Source organism: Varanus komodoensis, unplaced genomic scaffold, assembly GCF_004798865.1.
Source record: "Varanus komodoensis strain SLA01 unplaced genomic scaffold, ASM479886v1 scaffold13_3, whole genome shotgun sequence".
In the NCBI taxonomy this organism is placed as follows: domain Eukaryota; kingdom Metazoa; phylum Chordata; class Lepidosauria; order Squamata; family Varanidae; genus Varanus; species Varanus komodoensis.
In genome coordinates, this window is record NW_025335409.1 from 15,919,761 (window position 1) to 15,936,990 (window position 17,230).

The window sequence follows — 17,230 nt, forward strand, 5'->3', positions numbered from 1 at the left end:
AGTTCTGTGTGAGCTGCTCTGAGTTCAAAACAACTGTATGAGGGATATTTTCTGGAATGTGCCAACATGGTCTAGTGGCATGAGTGCTGAATTGCAGACAACCACATGTAAGTCCACACTAGGTCATCTGATGGTGATTTTGGCCAATAGTCTTCTACCAATGTGACCTATCTCATAGGCTTGTTGCGAGGGTGACATGGGGGATGGGAAATTAAGTCATCTGTGCTCCTTAGATGAAGGCCAGGATGCATACATAAGAAATACAATGCATTTTTATAGATATGTAATCATGGCATAAGCATGATTTACAGTTTCCAAACCATAAAATCTCTCTCTCTTTGGCCATCTGTTACATGTCCTCGTAGAAAGAGAGAGAAGGACTCTTCTTTTACCTGCATCAGTAAACTCCAAGACTCTGGTCCTTTTCAGTGTTCCAAGAGGTTTGTACTTTGGCACGTTATTTTTGCTGTACATTCTGCAGAACGGCTTTAAGCTGAAGAAAATAGTAACAATTTATTATTACATTTGTAACTCCCTTTTTACTTTTTGCAACGAACTCAAGGCATCTTATGTAACCCTCCTTTGCATTTTATCCTCACAGCAACCCAGTGAGGTAGGTTAGGCTAAGAGTCAGTAACTTAACCAAAGTCCTAGTGGTCTTTATGGCTGAGTGAGGGCCACAACCTGGATTTCCTGAATCCCACTGCAAGCCTCTAGCCACTATGTTACACTGGCACTCACTGAAAGCATTTCAGGCTAGTAAAACATTACCTAGTCCCTCTTTGATTTTTCATCTCATTTAGCTCTGCTGAAATTCAATCTTGAAAGTAAGAAAAATGTCAAGATTTGGAATGCACTATCAGAAGCATTACTTGCCGGCCTGTTACTCAATCCTGACTAAAGAAAAACCTAGGCACGATCATGTGGTATGTCCCACTTTAACACTGTCTTCCTCCTGCAGAAAACAAGCCACTTTCTCTGAAGTTACCAGATGCCAGCAATATCAGTATTTTGTAATCACAGTGAAGAATCCTTCCAGCTCTTTAATACTTCCAAGTGGCTAAAGTTAATAATGTGATTCTTTGTCAGTACTTTCTACTTTTAATTTCCCCTTGCTCTCACTGTCTACAATTCCCCTCACAAACATGTATACCCTATTCCTGAAACTCAATGACATCCTATGCATCTGATAAAATGAGATATAGTTCACAATAGCTTACACTAGAAAATATTTGCTGGTTTTTAAGGTGCCACAAGACTGATTTTGCTGCAACGGATGTACCCTCCTGAAAACAGCATGTTTTACTACACTGCACAAGACATGAGGATTCGACATCCCAGTGAAAAATCACTGTTAGACGATTTTACAATACAGCAGATTCTCCTAATGATTGGTGACCATGATCCAAATATTTTGGAGAGCCTAAAACAGTTTCTACAAAATCTGGTGACCGAAGTAATATGGTCAATATAGCAAAAGGGACCAAAGTAAAGAATCAGAAACTTACATTTCTAGAACTCTGTCTTCTGTTGCACCCGCTGGAATCACATTGGGATACACGTTCACCGGGCAAATATACTTCAAGAAATCCTGGATCTAGAAAGGAGATTGGAAGAGGAATTATTAAGAAATAATGCTTTACCATCCTAATAATCCTTTTTTGCATTATGATTTGCAACAGCCTTGAGAGGTAGATAATGATTAACCGAAAAACAAGATGGTAAAGGACTCCCAAATCCAACATGATCCACTGACCCATGCAACAGATCTAAGTAAGGGCAATGCCTACAATAAGTGTTCAGTGTGTTACAAAATGGGGGTGGGTGGGGCCTTTTTCAGCCCAAAGGACATACTCAATTGAGGATTCCAGTGGGGGGGGGGGGGCACAAAGGCAAAAGGGGCAGGGCCAAAATACCTGCAAGCTCTTACAGCAGGCAACCAAGCCTTAGGAGAAGTATTTCAGCCTTTCAAAATGCGGGGGAAACACACAAAACCTGGGAAACCAGCGAACAATCAGTGTTTGGGGAAACATGGTGGGACCTGGGGATGGGGCTTGGCATCTGGTGGACCTCAGAGGCTTCCAGTTCCCCACTCCTATTATAAACAGAGTATCGTGCTACATGCAGGCTATACAGAATTATGATTTTACGAGGCAAGGATGAGCTACGTACCTCACTGAACGAAGAGTGAAATGAAAAGCAAGCTCTGTATGAACTCTCCCCCGTCCTAAACAGAAACCATAAATTGAATACATTTTTTCTTGCTGTTTATTAATATGTGAATGTCACTTAAGAACAAAAGCAGCATTTCTTACAAGAGTCTGCTTTGAGGAATAGCAGAACATTTTCTGAAGTATGAAACTTCCCACTGAATCTTAGTTAACCCATGGCATTCGTTATTTGAATTATGCACTAGGTTGCTCCAAGGCTTTTCACCACATCCATGTTCAGAGACCCTATACCTACAAGAACCAGATGGTAGGGACAAAAAAATATAATAAATGCCCCCTTGTTTGCAGCCTTCTAGGGCTACTTGATTACCATCTGCTTGGGAGAAAGTATTGGACTGCATGGGAAATGTGAAGGATGGCAGCAAGGGGGAAGGATTTCTTGGTGATTGCCCCCTGTCAGCAACCTCCCCATTGTGGCCTAGGTGGCACCAAATGTGCCATGTACTAGGTTCCAAGGCTTTTAAATACTGACGTGGCTACCCAGGAGTTTCCAAGGGATTAATCATCACAGGTGTTCTTCAGAGTCATTCTTTATTGTTTGCTTTTTGTTTTAAACTTTTTTTTCTGATTTTATGGTACAGTAATACCTTGGTTCACGAACACTTCTGTTCACGAATAATTCAGTTCACGAACAGAAAGTTTTGCAATTTTGCTTCTGTTCACAAAGTCCGCATCGGGTGATGAACACGACTGTGGCCATCTTCCCTGCATGAACATGATCGCAGCCATCTTCCCTGCACCGCGACCACGTGTCAGAGTGTGTTTGACCAGGGAAGATGGCCACAATCATGTCCATGCAGGGAAGATGGCCGCAATCGTGTTTGCAGGAACATGAACGCATCCCTCTTCCCTGCTCTGACACATGGTTGCAGCTTCCTCTAGTCGAGATCACGGTCGCAGACTCTCCCTCCAAACAATAACCTCCTCCCCACCCACCTTCCTGTCCTCCACACCAGAAGTCGCCTCAAGCAAGGTTAGTGTTCTCTCTCTTCATACTGTACTGCACTGTACTTTGTTTCATATTTTTGTGGCTAAAAAAATTACATACGGTCCAGAATGGAGTAATCTTATTTACATTGAACCTTATGGGGAAATTTGACTCGGACTGCGACCAATTCGGTTCACGACCAGAATCATGGAATTAATTAAGTTCGTGAACCAAGGTACCACTGTATTTCTATTGCATTTTACTGTCTGGAGAGCTTTAGCTGTGTAGTGGTATACGAGAAATGAAATCAATAATATTTTAGTCTAATCAAGCAGTACAGTTTTTAGATTTTTAGCATTCAGTACAGCACCTAGAAAGTGGCACTCGGATACTGAATAGCAGCAATCCTTTTCTTCACTCCATACAATTTTGGTTTTAGAGAACAAATTTATTCATGGAAGAGTGTGGAGTTACATTCCCAAGGTGAACAAGCTATGAAAAGATCCAACAAGGCAATAACCAAGCTGAAAACATTTAAGAAAAGAAAACAGTAGGCTCTGCTTACCTCACTATTACATTGGTTTTCCTTGTCCTTTCCCCAAACCACATTGTGGATGGCTTGACACTAATTATATGCAACTGTTTTCCATTCTGGGAAGTTGTTCCGCAAGGCAATTTGTTTCTCCTGAAGAATTCATCATCCTGTTGGGCAGATGGTATCAAATGAAACAAACTGTCAGACTACACAAAAGCAAGTCCCTTTTCAATATCTAGTGCAATTTTGTAAATTCTTCTAACTACCTCTCTTTCCTTGTTGTAAGTATAACCATCCAATGTTCATTCTCTTTTGAATTAGCATTATCCCATTTTCTCTAGTTCAGTGCTAAACATGAAGATATGTGCTTCTCAAAAGCATTTAAATTTGCACTTTTCACATGCAAATTAGGGCACTTTGCATCAGAAAATTTTCTGTTTTCATTGGAAAAGTTTCTAAAGCCCTTGAGATGTCACATTTTGTGTTTATTTACTTGTATTATGCATGCTGTGCAGACAAGTTACCTCAGCCTGGAGTGTAAAAATTGTAGTAGTTATAAGATAGGCAAGTACCTGAATGAAATTAAAGAAAAATAATTTCTTTCCATTTGTAGAAATATACTTTTGTTCCACTGTGAACCCTTCCAACTCCTCAACTGCGCACAGTCTGTTGTTTCAGATTCTTTTCTCCCCAACCTAGACACAGCACAGGATGGGTATGAGGAAACAATATGGCTACCTCATCACCTGTGATGTGAGATGGAAAACTTTCCACAGCTTTTCCAGTGCCCTCTTTTACTGCAGAAAATTTTCTAATAAATAAACTGACACCAAAAATAAAATACAGGATAGGAAATATTTGCAATGGGCTTCAGAAGCTGTTCCAGCCAACCCTCTCCCATTGTTCTTCAACATGTCTGACAACTGTGGTCCAGAAGGACACAAGCACCATAAGGAACAGCAATATTGCTAATAAAATACATACCTTTGGATGGCGACATGCATGAATCTGGGTGTACCGATTTAAAGTGACATGGTAGAGGATTTCTGGCATGTTCTTAAACATGTCCAAGTGATTCACATGTACCTAGGAAATTGAATTTATGATTAATGCCATCGCAGACATTAGCAGAGTCAATAAAAGCCATATTCTAGAGGATCTGGCCTCTCTACCACCACAGCAACCACAGAAGGAAGACGGGGATTGGGCCCAGTGTTTCCAACTCTCCCAACAATGTGAAAGAACCTTTCCTGATTACTGTGCTCCTCTTTGCAACACTTAAGATCATGGTGAACATGTTCTAGTTCTCCAGATGTTTTCACATAAGGCTCCCAACCCTTAGCCTATATAACCAGTGCTGAAGGATCATAAGGGTTCCAGACCAAAATATCCGTAGAATCACATGTCACTCACTCCCACCTTAGACCAAGTTCTTATGTCCCCACAGGAAGAAATATTTACAGGTTGTAGGCAGTTTTCTCAAGACATGGTGCATCCATTTTAATTCACTAGGCAGCCACCACCAAGAGGATCTACACCATGATGGCCCCAATAACAAGGACACAGTTGGACCGTGTGTTTTTATCTGCAAAATTTCCACATACTAATTGCAATACTGGGGTTGACACAAGGGAGTCAGGAAGTGGCTGGTACTTCTATTGTTTTTCTGTCTTCCCTTATTAGCACCGAGGTTGGCTTATATTTTGAACTGATTAATTCTGTTGACAGATCTCTTTGTTTCCACCAAAACCCACCCTGTGGCAGGTGGCACCTGTCATTAGGACACTGTGCAATAAACTTGTATGGTAGGCTAACACCTGAAAGGTGTGGCATTCTGCCAGGTGGTGGGTCCTTAGAATAATTTCATTTCAAGATCACTGAATGGCCCTTGCCTGGTTCTGCAATTTGGTTGCCACTCACTCCTGTTGCATTCCAAAAGAAGTCCTGATGAACGGCAATCTTACCTTGACTCCAAGCTCCTCACTGAGATGGATGAATAAATACTCATATCCGTATGCCGCTTTGCAGTTCAGCCATACCACATGGTAGGGACTTAAAGTGATCCAGCTTCGTACTAACTCTAGTATGCCCTTCATACATTCTTCCTAATAAAGAAAAAGAGGGCAAATTATAGATTTCAGCTTAAAGCCTGGTGATGCCATGAATTTGGGGTGGATCAAAGTTGAACTGAATTTAGTTGCAAACATAATACAAACATCTGAAGCTGCATGCACTCTTTCAGACTCTGTGCTCATCTAGTCCAGAAGTGAGGAATTTTCTTTGGACTGGCTCCAGGCAAGACCAGCAAGGGCTGCATGCAACAGTGAACAGGATCACATCCTGAACTAGGCAGGGCCATCCCAACACTGACACTGTTTGTCCAAAATGGTACAGGCAAAAAATGCACACCTTCTTCCTGAAAATGTTCCCCCTTGCCAGAAAGTAGGCTTTGACAAACTGAAAAGCACTGATTGCAGCATGGGATGGGGGTGGGGGTATTTTTTGAGTAGGGCTGCAGCATCGGGAAGGAAAGAATTATCCCTTCCTCTCTCCAGAAGCACCTCCATTCCTGAAAACTGTCCCATCCACCGCCTCCAATGGAGGCCTGATTGTTTCCCCTCGCACGGGGAAATAATTTACTTTGGATAAGAGATTTTCTGTCCCTGGAGGGAGGCAAGGCCTACAAGATAAGTTGGTAGGCTGAATGGTGACCCCCCCACCCCACCCAACACACACACCCTTAGGCCACTATTTAGCTTGCAGATTCAGAAGTTCCCTGCACCTGGATCTAGGCCAATACACTTGCCACCTTGACAACTCTCAAGTGGAGGTTTTTGGGCAATTTCTTAATTCTGCTACCAGATCCACCAGAACTGGAGATGCTGGAAGGGGAACTGGCCTGGGGTTTTCTGCATGCAAGCTGTCTGTTCTACCATCCAGCTTTGTGCACACCTCAAAAGGAAGGGTGGATATCAGGGAGATCTCTGGCTGTTTTCCAGGACCATCAGTGAGAAAAGAGTACAGGTAGGCAACCAGGCAACCCAAGCCCCTAGGACAAAGCAAAACAAAGCTTTGTATCCCAAGTCCTGTCGATAAACAGAGCTTGGGATATTCAATAATATGTACATCAACATATAAGCCAAACACCCAGCAAGCCTGGGCCGTTGGAGCTTAGCCTGGCAATAAGGTCTTAATGGCATATCTAGGAGTTCTAGCCTCTGATATTTCAGAGGACAGTGCCACCAGGGAAGCCAGAAGTTCCATGCAGAACTTTCCCAGCTAGCAGCAAGGCAAGTGCAATGACAGGTGTGATCACCTTTGGCTTACTTACCCGGCTTGGTATCTGATAAAATCGGGGGTCGCAGAAAGTGGTATCTAAATACACACTCTGGATGTCTTTCACTCTGGGAGAGAGAATGGCAACACTGTTAAAATCCCAGGTATAGCATTATCAGGTGCCCAAAGTTCATAAATCTACTTGGGATTTGTCAGATCCTGAAAGCGGTGTATTTTTCCTATAATGTCCATATAGTTATAATTCCATAGAGTGACAGCTGGAAGCCAGACTTTTGACACCTTGCTTTTGACATTTTTAGTTTAGACAGACACACACAGCCTGGCTTTTCCACAGAGCAAGGTCACAGATTGTTTGCAGGCGGGTTCAAGCACCTTATAACCCTGCAAGAGGCTGAAACTTCACCCCATGGACCGATCTGGCTCACCAAGCCAGCCCATCTGGTCAGTGGGGACTTGGTGAGGCCCTTCCCCAAAGCTGCTACCCCTTCAAGAGAAAAGGTGCAGGACAGTAACTGAGTGCTGGACTGCTTTACACTTAATCAGTTGAGCCTCAATGGCCAGGCCCTTTTTCTTCCAGGAAGTTCCAGCCAAGTCCATCTTGCTCCTTCTTTCTCTGCCTGGTGTGGAGAAGGTGGAGGATGAGGGCCTTTGTCCGGAGATCCTGGAAGGACCCAGCAGGCATGCTACATTCCTGCTTTGCCTTCCCTACAAGGGAAAGAGGAGCAAAGCTGGCTCTAGCCAGTGGGATGGGCCCCACTTCCAGTGTCCACAATCCACTAGGTGGGGCCCAGTGGGGCCCACCACTGAACACTATCCAGTTCTCTTCCATTTTACCCTTGCTGACACAGGCAGCTTCCAAGCGCCAAGCACTTCTTATCTACATTGCTTTCAGCTTCACCAGGGTTGTGGCCAGGAGCAACTTCATGAGGCTGCCATATGTGCATGGTATATTCACCAAGACCCTCATCTCTAGGGCCTAGGGCATGCTTGGCGGCAGAAGACAGTATTTAGACATCACGCACAAGATGGCACCACATCAGCTGACAGGCCTACTACACAGAGCTAAGAATAAATAGCAGGTGGCCTGCTTTTTGATCCTGCGTCTTGGGCACATACGATTGCCAGAAGGGCCCCTTCTGAGGGCACTTTCCAGTCAAAGATGAGGGCAGCCGATTTCCCCTGCTAGGCTTTTGAACAGCGCCAGGTGGACACACTTCTAACAGCACTGGCTCATGGGCTGGGATCACAGCAGTTTTCCCCATAAGCAAAGCAGGGTCACGTCGCTGAGACTTCCCCACAGGCCTGCTACAGCCACTCTGAGACTACCAGCCCCTGTGCACAGTACTTTTGTGTCCTTACTGGCGATTTGTTCAAGTGCCCTGCTTTTTTTCAAGTACCAACATATTAGTTAGAGAATTATTTTACCCCAAAGTGTCACAAAGATTTTTGGCTCTGCCCATACTGACTCCAATCTACTGATTCCATAAGCAACTACAAAGTGCATTAAAGCCATACCATTTACCATCAGTTACCTGCTCCCTGAATGCAGAAGTTCCATTCGGGCCACTTCACCGCTGGCAAGTCTGAAATCCCCAGTATACAGCACTGTGCCATTTTCACCTTGGAACAGAAACCTGGATGCAAACACATATTTGCACGTGTTTCAGCAGATCACCCAAAGACTACTCTACCAGTAGTTCTCCAAGCAATCCAAAGCCATCACACCCTACTTGGGAAGAACAAGGCCATATACAAGCCAGGTCCATGACTGGTGTCTCTGTCCCCATCAGCTCCAGTCTTAGACATTTGTGCATTGGACAGAAAGACTGAAAAGGGCAACTTTGCAAAATGACAACCCTGGAAAAGCCAGGAAAGAAGGTGGTCCAGGGGCCTTGGCTTCCAGGTAACCGACAGATTAGGTGAATAATATGTAGTGCAAGGGTAAATCTGAGTAGAAAATGTAGGGTCTACTGCTATCTTTGTCTATGGCCATCAAAGTACCCTGCAGATACCTGTAACATTTTTAATTATACCTTGAATGGTGGAGGAGAGTGTTCCAGAGTAGTTCCCAGATACCTGCCAAGTCTATTCTTCAGAATGCTTCAGGGCTCCTCTTGGACCCAGTGACATTTTTAGAAAGTAAGATGGAAGGTGGCTGGAGGCTAGCATCGCTCTTTGAAGTGCTTCTGGACAATCTCCAAAACCAAACCAGAATGGATGCAAAGAAGAAACTAACTTCCTCACTGCTGCCTGGTGCATGGAAAGGCTTAGAAATGGCACAGGGGTAACTGGGAGAGGGCTGTCATGAACCAGAAGCTGGTGGTAACTGAATCAGAGGAGAAGGGAGAAGCAGACAAAGGAGGGATGACCAAATGACGTTAGAGGATGAGACAGGAAGGTGGGCAATAATGTTTTATAATTGGCTGTGCCCAAATGGCAGCCATTTTGTGATGGCACCGACTACAGCCAAAACCCAAAATGTGCCTCCCAGCCCAAAACAGCTGTGAGGCAGGACATGTAGAACCAGTGCAGATGGGACATTCTCAATATCTTAAGCATGCTAAGAAGGCTGTAAGGACTGTGACTTCTCTGTCCTTGGTCTCTCATGAAAATCTCCCTGCTCTGTCAGCATTAAGTACTGTTTGATGTTACAGCAGCATTAATGTCAATGACAGTAAAAGCAAATGAGCTTCTTCCTTAATTATAGGAAAAGATGCAAACCCCAGATTTCAATCTAGGTTAAGATAGAGGCTCACTAAGGTGGGCAAGCAAAATGCAAGTCAAAGGAGGACAGAAACATCCAATCCCACAGCTCCTCACTCCTTGCTGTGTTTAAAATTGCTGCCTGCTTTAAGTAATGTTAGTTTTATTTTGTTTGTTCTTTGGTTGTCCTTTCATGTTATTTTGTCTCATGCTGCTTTTGCATAAAGTCTTGATGAGCACACATTTGTTGCTGTTATTATGACTGACACATGCATAATACAAATGTCACTGTACACTGGGAAGTGCAAAACAACTTCATTAACTTAGCAGGCTGTGAAACCAATGATCAGGAACAGGAGAGGCTCTTGACAAACGTATCTAGAATAAATTAACTGCAACTATGCCCACATAGTGGCATAAACTATAATGAAAAGAACTTTTTTTTTGCATTTTCATCCCTGTCATTAATTTATTTGAGGGGAACTAAGGTGCATACATGACGGATCCTGGGCAGTGTCCAGCTGGCAGAAGTGTTACAACTACATCTTCTTTCTAAAAGGAGACACAGGAAAGAGAAAAGACATATATTTACTGGTTAATATTAGATATGGGCATATTGATTCTTGCCTGGATGCAGTCAAAATGCAGACAAGAAGGTGGAGTCAATAAAGCCATATTCATCCAATACATCTAAGGATCTGAGCAGGGGAGGAAGGATTACATCTTCTTGGCCTGTCTGAGTCCTCCACAGATGCAACTGCATAGTCCAGGGCCTTTCACAATACACTGTTAGTCTACCTTGCAGACTTGGGAGTGCCACAGCAGCATGTATTTTAGAGAAGCACGAAAGACAAGCAAAAAGAAGAGATTGGACCAGAGACTGAAAAAGGAACTGACCTAATCCATGGTTTTATATTATGTTGGTTAAGATTGAGGTCTTACAACTTAATTAGCACAACTACCATGTTAGGATAATATTTTGACTAAAGATTTAAAATGCCCAATATAATTACCTCACCAGATGCTTCTTCCACTAGAGAAATTTGTGTTGGAGTTTCAACTTCAAGGGCAACCTAAAGTAGACAACAAAACACAGAAAGGAGCATTCTAAAAGGCACAAATTATTTTCATACATACTTAAAATGTATCTTCTTATGGCATCATGGTAAGTAGATTAAGGTTTCAGTGACTTGTGCCTCTAGTAAATATGTGCCTGTGGGAGGTATACCAATGATCTGGCCTTTTCCAAAATGGTGTCCTCCAAATGTTTTGGACTTCAATCTCATCAGCTCCTCACAAATTGGTCAATAATCAGATACAATAGAAGCTGTAGACCAAAATGAACAAAGGGAGCAGCTTGGGAAAAGATGCATTAATCTATGAAAAGCAACTGTTAATATGTACTTCTTGCAAAGCATGACTAAATCACACCCACCAAATCAAGTAGCAAAACTCACTCAGAAAAGCACACCTTTTAAAAAAAAAAAATAATGTTCTTCCTTCTCTTAATCACATTGCTTAGTTTCGTTGCAGCCTGATTTTCAGTACTGCTTCACTGGATGTTCCTCAGAAAAGAAAAGACCCTGCCTCAACTGGTAGCCTGAGGATCATAAAAATCTGGTGTGAGATGCTTATGGATTTCTCTCTGCCTGAAGGGCAACTTTTCCTTCGTAGATTGTGGGACTTTATGATCTGACAGATGGATTATAAGATGAAGTAAAAGTTTCTAGGCAGACTTAACTTCCTGATACTGTTATTATCCTGCCTTCCCATAAATTCTTGTTAGAACAATTTTAAGTTGTCAGAATGCCCGTGTTCAACCACTGAACTCAATGATCTGCTTCACATGTAGTGGTTGCAACGCTTGGATTAATTAATTCACAATTTGCTCTGGTGTATGCTCGGTACGTGCCATTTCAGCTTTACATAATCAACATCCAACCACAGCTCACCTACAATTAATTCTCATGTTAACTCTGGGGTGTATAACACAAAATTAATCTATTGTGTCCAGGTTCAGATATGATGAATCAACCCCCAATGAGCCAAAACAGCTCATGTAGGGCAAATCATGGGTTAATTAACCCAGAATTTGATGTCATGACATGCAATGGGGGCCACTAAAATATACAGGAACAGAGGTAACTTACAATGTGATTCTCCCAAAATTTATATCGTGGATTACTCAGTAGCAACTCCTTTGTCACTGGTGAGCAGTACAAACAAACTGTCAAGCTTTGAAGACAAAAGAGATATATGGTTTAGTATATATCATGGCCTATATCAGAGAGCTTAGGCTATTGAGTGGTATAGAAATGCCACACTATCCAGAGAATTGAAGAACTTCTTCCATTCCCTCAAATATATTTGGGGTTTGTGTTTCTCAAAAAGCAGACCTTTCCTCATGTCACCTTGAGGAACTGTGTACAGGCATCTTTTACTTGAAAGCAAAAAAAATCCCACTGGGATAGCTCTTCTTTCCCAGACATCATCTGCTTTAATGTATGTCCTTTCATCTCTTTCATCCCCTTGTACAGCAAAGCAACTTTTTCCTTCAGACCTATACACTTGCTACACCAAAATATCCAAAGTGTTTCACCTCAGAAATCCATAATACTTTACCCAATGAAAGAGCCAATCTAGCATGAACTAGGTAACAGAAGCAAAGCTTCTTGTTCCTGATGAGGGAATTTTGTTCCAGTTGAATGCAATGTTAATGGAAAACTTTCAGCATGCCATTTACCACTCTTAGTTAGTGGTAAAGTACACTTGTGTATAAAGTACACAATGTTTCAAGTACACTTCAGATAAAATAACCAGAAATTGATACAGTACCTGCTAGCTTTTCATATTGCCCTATTGCATATTTGTGTAGTTTTCTACAACTTTGTGTACTAATATGTAATTCTCTTCACATTATAAAGATGTGGGTCACCTACTTTTCTGGCAAAACAAAGCATCATTGTGAAACTTTTTATGTTAGCAAAGTAAATATAATTATGTTTAACAGACTGACAAAATGTGCAAAATCCTTCTCCAAATTCAAACAAAGATAAACTCAAAAACAAAGGAAGGAAATCAAAGGAGCAAGGAAATAAATAAATAATTATCTATGGCAAAATATTCATGCAAAGAATCCAAGGTGGTGGAATGAAATCTAATTTCCCTGCTATTTAAGTTATTGGTTCCATTACTTTAACAAAGGTTGAGAGAAACAAAACTTCACCTGCATGCCAATCTTCTTTTCATGGAAGGGGCTCTCAGTCCTTGCATGTGATCTAAAGATTCAACAAAAAGTTTCTTTCAGAAATCTATCATGCTTTGAAAACACCCCTCAGTCCTGGGTCTTAATCAGCAGCACCACTTTGAAGCTCAGATGAGCAGGCTCAATATACATGCTCAATTAATACAGTTGGGAATTCTCTGTTGCCTATTTGTCATGTTGATTGCAAAGAATTTTAAAATGGCAATATGATCTGAATGCCTAGATTAACTGATTTTAAAATACTGTTTTCATTAAGAGTAACTTTTAAAAATAGTAGATAGCAAGCATCATCTTAGAAGAGACATTTCGCTTTCTTTCTCATCAACAGGAGAGAATATCATTTAAGAACAAAGTATTTATGTATCTTGTTTCATCTGCAGATCTGAAGTTTTCACCATATTGCCACATGTTCACAATCAAGGCAACACAAAGCAGTGCAGTTACACCAGATGAAGTGATGGCCACTAATCTGGACAGCTTTATAAGAGGACTGGACCAATTCACGGAGAAGTCTATTATTGGCCACTAGTCCTGACAGACATATACTGTCTCATATCAGGTCTCCTATACCCATGCAAACCCATGGAGAAACCAGGCAGAAGAGTGCTGTTGAAGTCATGTCCTGCTGATGGGCTTCCCCATGAGCAGCTGCTTGGCCACTGTGCGAACAATTAATGGACTTGATGGACCCCTGGGCTGATCCATAAAATTCCTTCTTAAGCTCTTACGTTCTTAATTTCTTCTGTTTCCAACATTAAGGCTGTGAACACCATTGCTTAGGTAGCCAGAACACACCATTCATACATACAGTGAGGAGACATCAACAGGGCTGATCAAACCCCAAGGTCTTTTATTCATTCAGAGAATGAATGAATGATCTTACATTCAGTGACTTGATTTGTTGGTTCTGGTAGAGGTAGCAGTGGTATTGTTGTATTGTTTAATTATGCTTATTAGAAATTATTAATTATGCTCATTGTTATTCTATTAACTGTATTGTTTCAGGTAGTTTTATATATATATATATATATATAAATTTTAAAAAACCCTCGAGGTCTGCAGAAGTACAAATTGTGGCCAGACTGATCAGGCTTGGTTACAGTAAGCATACTGTATGCACCAGTAAGCATACAGTGAGCACCTTGTTGCAACAGATTTGCTGGCAGTAGTCTGTTTCTGGGAGGAATTCAAAGTGCTGGTTCTGACCTATAAATCCCTATCTAGCCTGGGATCAGGCTACCTCCATTTGAACCTATTTGGATTCTTTTCAGACCATCACTTTGAGGCATGTTGGGTGGTGATATAAAAAGGGCCTTCTTGACTATCTGCTCCCCTGCCACAGATGTGCAAAGAATGTTTTATTCAAGTGGGCCTATGTAATCAGTCCTGTTGGATTAATGCCGTTTTTAGTCTTCTGTCATTATGTTTTGAATTTGCATGTAAAATATTTGTTTTATTACTGCTTCCATCAAGTTTTGTAATTGTAAGCTCCCTTCAGTATTATTTTTTCTTGGTAGAAAGGTGAGATCCATGCAAAGAATTCCCCCAAATAACTCTTTCCTTTTGCAACACAGAATGAGGAAGCTGACATATTTTTTTTTTCATTTTTTAAAGACCTTAAGCCACAGTAACTTCCTCCATCTGATCCTTGAATTTAGTTGCAATGAGAAAATCCCGGTTCATACCCTCCCTTGGACATCCCTCTCTTAAATTCCTCCTGTCCTCGGGACCCTCTCTCAGTTTTAGAGGTCCTACTTACCTAACAACCCCCTCCCTCCCTTCCTTTTTCCCTAACACCACACCATCCCTATCCACCCCTTTTTTAAATCGCTGAACAAACCACACCTAGCTGCCTCTTTCACCTACTCAAACACCTCCTCACACTCTGTAAAGTTTTCTTAAGGCACAATCCAAGGCATGTTTAGACAGAGGTAAGTCCTACAATTCCCAGCATGCCCCAACCATTCCTGTCTTAAACATGCCTAGGATTCTGCCTTTGCAAACTCTCCTTGCCGAGCTCCAGTCCAACCGACCAGTCCGCCCACTGCATTAATACTCCATTAAGCCGAACCGGTCGCACTGGGAAGACCTGTCCCGGGGTGGACGAGAGGGGCGGGCCCCGCTCCTGAAGTCCCACCCTTCCCATCGTCCCCACCTCTTGGCGGCATCCCGTCCCCTATTCTACGACAGAGTGATCGTTCCCGTGCCTCCCCGGCGCGAGAGGCGCGGGGCAAGGCTGGGGCCGGTTGTCTCACCCTTATGGCAGTGGGACAGGAAATAAGCCCGGGCTTGCAGATTCTCGTGATCGAAACGATCTATGGAGCAGTGCGGATATTCCCGCATGGTCCCACCAAAGCTGCTCATGGCGCTGCGCAATTCCTCCGTCGACCTCCACTTCCGCCAGGCTTTCTCCACACCGCCTTCTTATTGGCTGAGGTTGAGGCCAATCACTGAAAAGCATCGGCACGCGCGACATCAAAGGAGGCGTGGTCGCAGCGCCGTTGCCCTGGTTACGTAGCGCTCAATCAGCCCGATCATTTCAGTCCTCGTGGAAAAGCTAAAGTCGAAGGCATCCGTTACATCATCACGTTCCAACTATTTATTTGAACGACCCCTTACTTATTCTAACTCACGCTAACACTAATTTTACCGCACAACCTTTTATGCACTTGAGGCGATGCTAACCGCTGCTTATGCAAAAATCGGTGAAAGGGGGCGCTAATCCAATGGGGGGTATAAGAAGAACATTATGTAAATAGGGGTCTCATCTTGTACAGCTTGCACTATCAACTTTATGGGTGCTATCCATGGTGCTGAAGTTCACTCCAAAGTAATTTCATCACCATGGAGGGCCAAAGATAGTTCCCATAAAGGTCAGAATAAAAACTGGCACTGATAAGGATCTCGCCTGACAGTAGTCACCAGCCTGTCCTGAGACCACTTCTCTTCAGCACATCTACGGAAAAACATATTTAGAACAGAGTAGTTGGGTAGTCTCTAGACAGCATACTAAAAAGCAGAGACATCGCCCTGCCGACAAAAGTGCGTATAGTCAAGGCTATGGTTTTCCCAGTTGCAATATATGGCTATGAAGGCTGGACCATAAGGAAGGCTGAGCTCAAAAGGACTGAGACCTTTGAATTGTGGTGCTGGAGGAGACTCCTGCGAGTCCCTTGGACCGCAAGACGATCAAACCAGTCAGTCCTTGAGATCAACCCTGACTGCTCTTTAGAAGGCCAGATACTGAAGATGAAACTCAAATACTTTGGCCACCTAATGAGAAGGAAGGACTCACTGGAGAAGAGCCTGATGCTGGGAACAGTAGATGGCAGAAGAAGAAGGGGACAGCAGAGGATGAGGTGGATAAATGAAGTCACAGAAGCAGTTGGTGTGAGCTTAAATGGACTCTGGGGGATGGTGGAGGACAGGAAGGCCTGGAGGAATGTTGTCATTGGGGGTTGCAATGGGTCGGACACGACTTCACGTCTAACAAAAACAAGTTGGTTAGTCAGGTTGCAATGTTGGTGCAGCAACCTGATGTGAACCAGTAAGGATTGCTATGAGGGCATTCAAACGTTGCTGTGTATTGTATTGACTGAAGAGAGGACTGAAGGCTCCAATTTGTAAGTAGATGATATTTGCTGTTCCTTATTGAATACAGAGAAGCATGAGCAGCCTGGCTATGCAACTGAAGTGATTGTGCTTCTGACCTCCAAAATATCATGTGTTGTGGACAGGTATATAATTTAGTGTGGCCCAAACTTTATATAGAAACTGTGTACCAAATTCCTTATTTGTATATAGGTTTATTGGCTTGGGGACAGCCCTCTTGTGTCTTCTAATTCATCTCAGGGAGTCTCTGGCAAAGGAGGTTAGGTAGGCAATCTTCCTAGGTAGTAGGAAGAGGGTCAACCTTGCCTGCAGAAGGAACTTCCCAGAGAGGCTTGCCTTCATTGTACTTTTTCCCACACTAGGTGAAAACCTTACTTTCCCAGAACTATTGGTTTCAGACTGTTTATATTTGGTATTGTATTTTAAATGTTTGTACAGCTGCTAGGTTTTGTTCTAGCTTGCAGTTTTGTACTGTAGTCTGAACATGAGGAACATGGAACGAACATGAGGCTGGATCCGGGCGTTTCATATAGCACTACCCTCTGGTTGCATAAGGGCGTTATTTACGATAGCTCACGGCTTACTTTGACCTGTAAAGGCCCTTATTCCTAAATGCGAAACCAGCATCCCAATCTAAAAGATACGCCTGCTCCTTGCAA

The 17,230-nt window shown here is 42.8% G+C and overlaps 1 protein-coding gene across 1 annotated transcript in view; it reads right to left on the reverse strand.

The window, feature by feature from the left end:
- Positions 1-15,347, reverse strand: part of DCLRE1C (DNA cross-link repair 1C) — a 19,878-nt gene extending 4,531 nt beyond the window's left edge. Inside the window, exons 1-13 of the mRNA XM_044423438.1 lie at positions 15,215-15,347; positions 12,921-12,972; positions 11,845-11,929; positions 10,708-10,767; positions 10,191-10,246; positions 8,524-8,625; positions 7,026-7,098; positions 5,659-5,799; positions 4,679-4,780; positions 3,725-3,861; positions 2,173-2,227; positions 1,509-1,597; positions 393-493 (exon numbers count right to left, since the gene is read on the reverse strand). Coding sequence (XP_044279373.1) covers positions 393-493; positions 1,509-1,597; positions 2,173-2,227; positions 3,725-3,861; positions 4,679-4,780; positions 5,659-5,799; positions 7,026-7,098; positions 8,524-8,625; positions 10,191-10,246; positions 10,708-10,767; positions 11,845-11,929; positions 12,921-12,972; positions 15,215-15,323 — 1,162 coding nt within the window. The 5' untranslated portion in view covers positions 15,324-15,347. The remainder of the gene's footprint in view (positions 1-392; positions 494-1,508; positions 1,598-2,172; positions 2,228-3,724; positions 3,862-4,678; positions 4,781-5,658; positions 5,800-7,025; positions 7,099-8,523; positions 8,626-10,190; positions 10,247-10,707; positions 10,768-11,844; positions 11,930-12,920; positions 12,973-15,214) is intronic.
- Between the last annotated feature and the right edge of the window lie 1,883 nt (positions 15,348-17,230).